Source organism: Hibiscus syriacus, unplaced genomic scaffold (assembly GCF_006381635.1).
Source record: "Hibiscus syriacus cultivar Baekdansim isolate YM2019G1 unplaced genomic scaffold, ASM638163v2 tig00008262_pilon, whole genome shotgun sequence".
Lineage (NCBI taxonomy): Eukaryota > Viridiplantae > Streptophyta > Magnoliopsida > Malvales > Malvaceae > Hibiscus > Hibiscus syriacus.
In genome coordinates, this window is record NW_024062160.1 from 214,588 (window position 1) to 225,124 (window position 10,537).

Below are 10,537 nucleotides of genomic sequence, written 5' to 3' on the forward strand. Positions count from 1 at the left end.
TTTCTACTATATTTGTAAGTACATACTATGAAATGAAACACCTACAACCAACAGAAAACATGATTTTAACTGTTCACGAAAAAATTAGAAAAGAAAAACTGCTGCATTCTGTGAGAGTATCACTAAAAGGAAGAAAGCAACTTTGAGAAAAGGGGAGGGGGTGACTTTATAGTATAACTTTACACAGGCAACCAATCCGTTTACCTATTTCTTGGTACTTCCTGATCTTGAACTACTGAACTTCCGATGCAGCGTAGGGTGTACGATGGAAAAAATAGATGTCTTTTCCTTCTTCAGTTTGGCACCAAATATAAATGACCTCAAAGGAACTCCAGACCAACTACGTGACTGTTGCATTCGGCTACCTTGATGGATCTTTGATCCAGAAAGTTCACAATCTTCATTCAACTTTGTCAGACTCCTCTCGATTTCAATCTGAAGTGCTGTAACACGATCAGAACCAGCTTGCAGTTCATCTGCAACTTTGTTATTCTCTTGTTTCATGTTCAAAATCTCACCCTGAAATTTCACTGCCTGGTAACTTGTGAAGCTGAAGTCGTCATCTTCAGCACTTGCTTTCAAAGCCTTTGTTATCTCTTCTTCAATTTCACACAAAGATGAAAACCGCTTCTTCAGTTCTTCCTTCAGTAAAACACTGCTTTCCACCCAGAGATTCAGTTCATTCTGTATTTCTGTAAGATGTTTGTATAATGGTCGCACGTCCGATACTAATGTACATTTTTTAGCGGTATTCTCTTCTTTCTTTAGTCTTTCTGCAAGTTTTGATGCTTCAGCCGCTAAGTCTGTCACACTAGTTTCATATTTCTGAATCTCATGAAATGCAGTGCTGAATCTAAACCAGAATTCCAAGTTCTCTTCTAGCAGTGCATCGATGTTCATCCTGAACTTTTCTTCAATTTCTGAAGTAGTTGGAGAATGGTTAACTAGCGTCGGTCCAACATTTTCAACCTCTGGTGGCAGTGTTGTTGAGATTTTAGTCACTACTGGTTTCTCAGAATCAGTACTGTTTTTTTCACCAATACTTGTTTGTAAATGGCTTAATTTCTGATGTAAGGATTGAATCTCTTCATCTTTCAAGGAATTAGTGCTCTTCAGTTCCTTTAGCTGCAACATAATCTCAAACACGATATTCTGGTTATTTGCCTCTACTTCCTCTAGCCTCTTTTTCGTGTCCTTGAATTTCCGAAGCATTGCGGTATATTCAGTCAATAGAGTCTTCTCTCTGTCTCCCATTCCTTTCGAGAACAACCGCGTCCAGTCTGGCTCATCCCCTTGCCCTATTTCCTGTTCTTTTGATTCAACTTGAGCTAGAGTAGCCACTGTCAGCAAAGGATCTTGCGCACCGACTTTGTCGTCTGCTATCAAGTCTTCACATTTCTCTGAAGGCTTACAAGTTTTAACAGAATCATGTTTTTTTGAGTCCTCTTGTAATTTCAGTTCCTCCCTTGCTTCTGATTCTTTTGGCAATGCCACTTTAGTCCCAGAGTCCTCTTTGGACGGTGAACCGGATACCACAAACCTTGCTTGTTTTGCAGACTGCAGATTTTTGAAGCCCAGACTTGCATCTGGATTCCTCCTCTCTTGTTCTTCAGACTCTACTGTGGATTTAACTTCAGCAGGAGAATTATCCCTTTCTGATGCATTGGCTACCACGAACTCCTGGCCTGCTTTCATCTCCTTCGGCATTGTGTTGTTATCCTCGCTCCTCTCTCTTTCATACTCCTCATCTGGCTTCATACTATGCACCTTCTCCGAAAGGTGATCAAGATTACAATGCGCTTCAGTAAAATGAGTTTGGAGATTGTTGTTGTGGTCTTCAAAATGCAGATTCAAATCCTGGATCCCATGAAACTTCTCCTCCATCTCCATTATCTTGTTCTTCAAATCATTTTTCCCATCAGCCAATGTGGTCTTATCCTCTTCCAAGGTCTGAATCTGGCATTGAAGCTCATTGTTCTCTGCTCTTAGTCTCTCGACAAGAGCCGTCTGCGATGAAATCGCGTTCTCTAAGCTGATGACCTTGTTCACTAGGTCATCAACCTTCTCCACCATTTCTGTTACAGTCAGAGATTCAGAAAGGCCAACCTCAAATTGCTCCTTTATCTTTTGTCTTAAGGACTCCACGTCCTTACTCTTTTGGGTAGCATCACTCACCTCTTTTTCTAATATTTTCGACTTTTCTGCTACTATTCCCGATTTATCTCCATCAGATGGTTCTACCTGACTACCTTCGTTTACGAGGAACTTGTTCTTGAGAGAATCCAGTTTCTCCCTAGCATCCTTGATCTTTTTCTGCTCCACTTCTGCTTCCAAGACCGATCTCTCCTGCTGCTCCTGCATCCGAGTCATTGCCCCTTTGCACGATTGTAAAGCTGTTGCTACCATCATGGTTCTAGCTTCATCGTCTTCAATGACCCTACCTTCACCAAATTCATCTACCAAACCATAAACTTTCTCTTGCAATTCTTTTATCTCATCATCTATTGCCCGGTACTTTGCTAGACCACTCTCATAAGAGCCCTTAACAAACTCTTTTTCAGTCTGCAATGCCAGGATTCGTTTCTGAAGGCTATGAATCTCCTCAAGTCCCTCAGCCTTGGTCAAACCGGATTTAGGAACTGCATGTGTAGCGGCTTTCGTCGGTCGCTTGGGTTCTGTTTTCCTTTTAGCTGATGATATCAAACCCTTCAAATCTTTTACAGGAAGGCCCTGGATCCCGGAGACATTGCCTTTAGATTTTGCTGGTGTTTTCCTTGAGAATGTGGGTGAAACATCTTCGTCTTCGTCATCCATTGCAAACTGTGCTCGCTCCGGACAAACGGAAGCAAGAGTGTTGTTTGCATTCTGTAGTTCGGTTGATATGTGGTCGTACCGTTCGGCTAAGGCGCGGTAAGCCCTGTAAAATTCTTCCACAAATTGAATCAATTCCGGCCTCTTTTTGTAATACATTTCTGCTCTCTTGGCAAAGGAATCTCCATCTTCTTCGATGACTTTAAGCACAGCCGTTACCTTTTCCTCCATATCTGCAATTCAAATTGTAATTTTCATAGATGGTACAGATGCTGGATTCATGATGAAACTCTGTTTACCTATCTACAATGTGTTATTTCCATCAAATTTCATAAATTTGAAACCCAATCAAATAAGAAAAGCAAAGATAAAAAAACCCAGAAATTATTAACAAAAAACTTACCTTGAAGGCTTTGTTCCATCCATTTTGATTGCTTAGTTCTGATATGGCCTGCCCACCACCATGAATAAGCGTTGCTGGCAGCTCTTTGCAACATTTTTTCCCCTTCAAATCCTTCAAACTTTCTAATTTCTTTGCATTTGTGAAAGAGGCACAAAAGCATGCAAGATAATTATAGAACAAGGAGAAGACATGGAAAGCATCAAGGAATAAGAGGAGAAACGAATTTGTTTAGTTTTGACAAATCATGAAAATCTAGAAAGAAACGAAATCCGGGTGTTTCTTTGGTTTTGTTAAGGGATCATGGAGAGGAGAGAACTTCGGCCGGATGTTTTGTTTATGGCAACAAATGAGGCGTCCTTTGTTCTTTCTTCTTCGTATTAAAATAAGCCATGAAAAAATGTCAGTGTTTGGCATTGTAACTTTAGCGTACAGTTCAAAAGTTTTACGTGGCAGTCTGCCCACTCTACCTTGCAAATTTCATTCAAAATCACACATTTATCATATGATATGAATAATTATACTAAATTAACATCTTTGTATCAAGAAATTTTATTTTTAATAAATTTTAAATTTAGTCTTAATCTTATTTAGAAATGAAAACTTAATTTTAAGAAAAGGAAGAGTAATGTTAGTAATGGATGTAGAATTTATAACCTAAAAACATAAAAGAAAATAAAAATAAATAACCAAATGATTAAATGTATTTATTCTTAAGAAATTTAAATAAAAAACTTATTAATAATTTTAATATTTATTTGAAATTTTATACTATAACATAAAGTTGCCTAATATAGTAATATGTATGTCGAACCACCGACTTGGAATCTCATTTTTAAAGACTGAACAGCTTTTTTCTTGACAAATTTTTAAAAAGTATCGTCGCCTGAGAGGTTCAAACTCTAGCGGGAAAATCCCATGTACTTAGCAGTCAACGCCTTAACCACTCGGCCAAAGCGACGCTTGTGGAGTGATGTTAAGAGAACACTAATGTATGTTGTTATCAGGTTGATGGGGGTACATTGGCTTTAGCGGATCTAAGTTTTTAACATCAACTATTTTTTTTTAACTTCTTTCAATATGGATCATCAACTAAGTTCAAATCAGTCGACCTCCCTAGCATGAAACCAGGACATGAAAAACTAGTTTCCGGCATACAACAAAAGGCTACAGCTTTGGGCAAAACCTTGACTTTGGACCCATATTTCATCAGATTGTCTCATGCATGTATCAATATTTGCTTCTGATTATCATAAAATGTCCCACCACACAATGTTCTCACTAAGAATGGAAATCAAATCTCAAACCTATTAGATTCTACCTCGGAAGGTTGACTATATGAAACAACTGAGCTAAATATCGGATTCGTGCTGCCTATTTACTATATCAATGGGAAAGGGTAGTTTGGCTTCCTTGATCATATCTTTCAAATAACCTATAGGGCTTGAGCCATGCAATCAGGAGCAGGATATGTATATATGGACTGTTTCGGTTTTCCTTTGCCCATGTCTGTTTTGATGTCCTTCAACCACTGCCTGGCGGAATTTTGACTAACTGATGTTTTTGTTGAGGGGTAGTGAGCCCACTAATCCCATGTTTGGCCTTATGATCCTCATGTTATCGAAAGTTCGACGTCCCACCAGTTAGCATCACTGCAACTGTCATCTATTACCAGCAGGCTCATATGCATACATCATGGTTGTAACCCCTCAGACCGATGAGGATAACCCGATCTGATCTGACGTGTCACATTAGGGCCACCGGAGTGATCCACTATAAAAATAGGGGAAAATTTAAAAGTTTTATTAAAACATGTAACCCATAATTGCTTTATCAACATTCAGAAATAAAAACAGATTTTCAGACTCGTATATAAAACAAAATACAATTACATGCCCCCTAATCACATGTACCATACTCTGTAAGTAACGCTGGAAGAACTCCCTTATTGATGTCGATAGATGTACTGGTACAATTCTTTTAACCTGCAATAGTGAGTAATAGAGTGAGCTTCGGAAAGCTCAGTAATACAAAACTACCAGATGATGCTAAATGACATGCAGATAAATGAAAAGCCATAATTTCCTTATTGAATCAGACGTATACAAATTTTTTGGATAATCTGAAGTTCCACTGGTAGTTCATCGAATAGAAGCCATGAAGTTCTTAGGTCATAGGAAGTATTTATAGTATGACATTTTCAGGAGATCGAATAGGATGTCTAGTGTGTTCCAACAGTACAATAAAATCATAATAGGTACACTTATCAAATGATAGCTCAGTAAATCTCATAAATCATATTGTAGTTGAGCTTTTTAAACTCGTAGTTTAAAACCATCGTACAAAGAGTTAACTTAAGGGAACATCTTATGGCCTGAGAGCCTATCCAAGAAAAGTTTCGGGGCCATGGAGCCTACTTAAGAACACATCTTAGGGCCGCAGGGCCTACCCGAGAATGATCTCAGGGCCGTAGAGCCTACCTAAGAGTCACATTAGGTCCATAAAAATATTCTAGCTTGATCAGAGTTGTACTTTACAAATCTGTATCTCCAAGATACAATTTATATCGTGATACAAATCCATAAGCCATCACCATTAAGTCTGTGCATCCATAAAATAGTAATCATAGATTTCAGTGTACCTCATGTTAAAACAACAAAACAATTTATTAAAATATAAGGAACACACTAGAGAAATCTCAATATTTATCAGAAGCATTTTGCAGTTATCATCATAGATAACATGAAACTGATGTCTTTTGATCATATTCCATGAATGAGGTCCTATTGAAAAGGATTCAATTACTAGTCGTTCAAATCATACATTTAAAATTGATACTTTAGAATCCCACTATGATTCAGGTGCATCAGGAAGGTGTTCAGGAACCTTTATACAAAATAATTCTAGATTCAGATTTTCTGAGAGTGATTCTATTATCCAAACAATCAGGGGTATTCAGGGATATACTTTGAATTCATAGGATTTCAGCCCAATTGAACTAAATGGGATATTCAAAATCTTTTCCTTCTATAATATTTGCGTGTTCAGACATAACCGAAATGATTTGAGATAAAAATGTAGAAACGAACATTCAAGACATTTACTATTTGTGTCAATCAATCAGATTACCAAACAACTCGAGTTACACAACTCCCAGATTAATGCATGTCGACAAGTCCATTCAATGCCCTTCCAGGGTATTCACTCTTTAATACTAACAATTCTTGTCCATTGATCATCTTCATAGTCATCGCTGACTATACCTTAAGGAATCAAACATATATCCCCATAATCTTTACTTCTTTTCCACATTACAACAATATCAAGAATTGATGACGTATTTGATTCTTGGTTCATAATCCATAGGGATCGTACACCATATAAGTGTATTGGTATTCTCAGACTCATCCAATAACTTATTAAATTCTTCGTCATTAAGTTTACTTAATTCATTTAGTAGTCCATCATATTCCGGTTACTTTAGAGTTTTCCAGAGTAAATGGTACGTTTCTGAATTTCAGATACAAGTTATACTTTCGTTTAGTTCAATTTGGTATTCGTAGTTAATTTGTCTAACGAATATCCACTTCTTAGTACCGAATGCGATCTAGAGTTGAGCTAAGTTGAATACTTCCAGAATTATCATCTATCCAAACTTGAGGAGACGAATCAGGATTCGAGTGATAAATATGCTATTCAGGTATTGACATAGAATTAGCGTTGGTCAAGTCACTTAAATTGAGTTCCATAACTTTTAAGGGTAGTACAACACCCATGTTTGTTTGGATTCCTTAATTAATCCAAGATATTTACTTAGTGTAGGCCATAAGGGCATTTTGGTCATTTTGGTGCTCAATGTTTTTCCATTCATTTCAAAGCTTGAGGATATCTATTCATTCCTGAGCTTGGTGATATTCTTGAGTCATTTCCATTACAGGGGTATTTTTGGTCATTTCACTGATCCAACTTATTATTTAATTCAAACATATCATCTTTTCCAGTCCTTTCGAATAATTCTGACAAAAGAGCACCCTCGATAATTTATTCTTAACTCAGAGATTTCCATGTCAATTGCCTTCTCAGAAGTTGCTTACAGGTTATCTGGAATTTTCTGTACAAAGGCATGATCATAACAATTAAATCTGTAATTTATTGAGTTAAGTATGAATCCTCAAAGTACTTTCTCATTCAGGGTCAACTCAGACTATTTTTACCTCTCAAGGGCATTTTTGTAATTTCTTAACCAGATAATTTCAATATTAATTCTTAACGAAAATAATCATAATTAGATATCATATGGTTAATTATTTTCCCGAACATTCTCTGATCTTGAAATGATTACTTAACAGACTTCTAATATCTTGCACAAACCCTCTTGGGGTTAAAAGTCGGTTATCCAAATTTTCTAAGCAAACTAGCATTTCTTATGCACATCTGTAGTTTTATCAGTCAATATGTATTTTCAGAGTTATTAATCAACTTTCAAGGATAATTCTTGTCATTTTACAACATAGGGTATTTTTGTAATTTTACCAAATGAAGTATTCTCATAATTTATCATCCAAATACCTTTAATGAGATAATTTATAATTCGCATATTCAGGACTGATTCCTTTATCACTCAATCATAGAATCTGTAATTCAATAGAGTTTAAACTAATTTATCACTTAAATCGTATTCGGTTTGAATCCATCCATAATCAAACAGACATAATAGACCAATCATATATATGTCCATGCATTTATCCATTATCAACATGTTCCATAAAGCATAAAGAGGTAGTAAAGTATTACCTCGATTTCCGTAACATACTGATCGACCATAAAAAATCCATTCGAATGACCTCGATCTTTAATTCAACTTCCAATAATTCCTCATATACATATCAACATAAATTATATCAAAAACAGAGCTTAATTACGATAAATGGATCGAATCGGGTGATAAATCAGTGAAAACAGCTTACCGGGTTCGAATTTGGCAAAACGGACTTCGGATTCGGATTCAGGACGTCGAAAGCATAAAATATGACTTTTCGGAAATTTGAAATTTTCAGTCAAAATCAAAGTCAACGGGTTTGACTGCCAATTTCGAGACCTCGGGTCTGAATTTCAAAAAACGGACTACGGAATCGGATTTGGAACGTCGAAAAATGTCAGGATAGGTATACTCTGTCAAAGTTAAAGGTCGTTTAATGCCCGGTCAAAGCCCGTCAAAGTTTTGGTCAACAGTGGTCAACGCCAATCATCAAGTCAACGGGTCGACGGGTCGGGTCGGGTTATAACCGATCAAACAGGTCATTTGGACCATCCCCACGCGCAGTGGCGACGCGTGGGGCCCCTTCCGGCTACCTAAAAATCACGAAAAAATTCTTAAAAATTATTTTGCGCGATTCCGAGATACTTACAAAGCTCGGTTCACAATTTTGAACGGCAGAGAGCTCGATTTCAATAAATCGGAAACTTTGACCGCTTCACCTCCTCACGCGCCGCCATCAACGGAGACCAATGATGACACTGGCAGACTCGGAACGATGCAAGGAACATGATGGTGCGGGAGGTTTCGTAAATAGATCACCGGACCATCGTGAATCGACGAAAAACCGATTGAAATCGAATTATTACCGATGATACTTCTGACTGAAATTAACGACGAACGGCAACGATTCATGACGAAAGATTTGAGGGGTTTTGTTCCTCGCTCGACAACGAACTCGATGGTGGTTTCGGCTCATCGATCGAAGGTCGGACGGTGAGTAGATCGGAGTTGAAAATTGTTGACCGGGAGAGGAATTATGAGTGTATTTCTGCAGAAATACACGGGGAAATGGGGGTTTATATTAACTTCTAAAGAAAAATGGTAAAATCATGAGTTTAGCCACTGAATTTCCTGCACTTCTTAAAACGGCGATACTTCCAACTGAAATTAACGACGAACGGCGACGATTCACGACGAAAGGTTTGAGGGGTTTTGTTCCTCACTCGACAACGAACTCGATGGTGGTTCCGGCTCGTCGATCGAAGGTCGGACGGTGAGTAGATCGGAGTTGAAAATTGTTGATCGGGAGAGGAATTATGAGTGTATTTCTGCATAAATACACGGGGAAATGGGGGTTTATATTAACTTCTAAAGAAAAATGGTAAAATCATGATTTTGGCCACTGAATTTCCTGTACTTCTTAAAACGGTCTGCTAACTTTGAAATTTTACAATTTAATCCACTGTTTCTTTCAAAATACCAATTAAATCCACCACTTTATAATTTCTTAAATTTAGCCCCTAAATTGGGGTGTTACAATTCTCCCCTCCTTAAAAGAATTTCGTCCTCGAAATTCATTCTTGTCACATAATTGCAGAAATAAAACTTCTATCAGTTCTTTCATATCTTTCATGTAGCTCTTATAGAAATACAAATCCTCCACTAATCCTTAACCAGTTGAGTATACATTCTTAGCAGAACTCTCTCTCATTTCAATAAAATAATATGAACGAAAATTCCCTTGAGTAATCAATTCAGTCTTGGTCATGAGAATAGGATCATAAAGTAGCAGCATATCCCAATTTTATTTCTGGAGTCGAGTTAGCATTTCTCGGATAATTAACTCTCACATGGCTCGGGGGTACTTTACGGCATTTAGACAGATGTTACTGGTATTTCTTTTTGTACAAGTATAGCCTTAACGGATAGAAACTTCGGTTTACTCGTTACAGATAGGGACTCAGCCCTGGAGTTTCGGCTCAGAAAGGTACGATTGCAGTCTAGGGGCATGTACTGATCAGACATATTTTGACATTCGACCGGCCGGTCTAACTTGAAAATTTTGACTCAAACCATAGCTATGATACCATTAAATATAACCCCCTCAGACCGATGAGGATAACCCGATCTGATCTGACGTGTCACATTAGGGCCACCGGAGTGATCCACTATAAAAATAGGGGAAAATTTAAAAGTTTTATTAAAACATGTAACCCATAATTGCTTTATCAACATTCAGAAATAAAAATAGATTTTCAGACTCGTATATAAAACAAAATACAATTACATGCCCCCTAATCACATGTACCATACTCTGTAAGTAACGCTGGAAGAACTCCCTTATTGATGTCGATAGATGTACTGGTACAATTCTTTTAACCTGCAATAGTGAGTAATAGAGTGAGCTTCGGAAAGCTCAGTAATACAAAACTACCAGATGATGCTAAAGGACATGCAGATAAATGAAAAGCCATAATTTCCTTATTGAATCAGACATATACAAATTTTTTGGATAATCTGAAGTTCCACTGGTAGTTCATCGAATAGAAGCCATGAAGTTCTTAGGT

The 10,537-nt window shown here is 37.4% G+C and overlaps 1 protein-coding gene across 1 annotated transcript; it reads right to left on the reverse strand.

The window, feature by feature from the left end:
* Positions 1-55: 55 nt before the first annotated feature.
* Positions 56-3,374, reverse strand: LOC120202147 (protein NETWORKED 2D-like). Its single transcript, XM_039202626.1, has 2 exons — positions 3,215-3,374; positions 56-3,044 (listed from the first exon to the last, which is right to left on the reverse strand). The coding sequence occupies exons 1-2, from the start codon at positions 3,372-3,374 to the stop codon at positions 205-207; spliced, it is 3,000 nt and encodes a 999-aa protein (XP_039058557.1). The 3' UTR covers positions 56-204.
* Between the last annotated feature and the right edge of the window lie 7,163 nt (positions 3,375-10,537).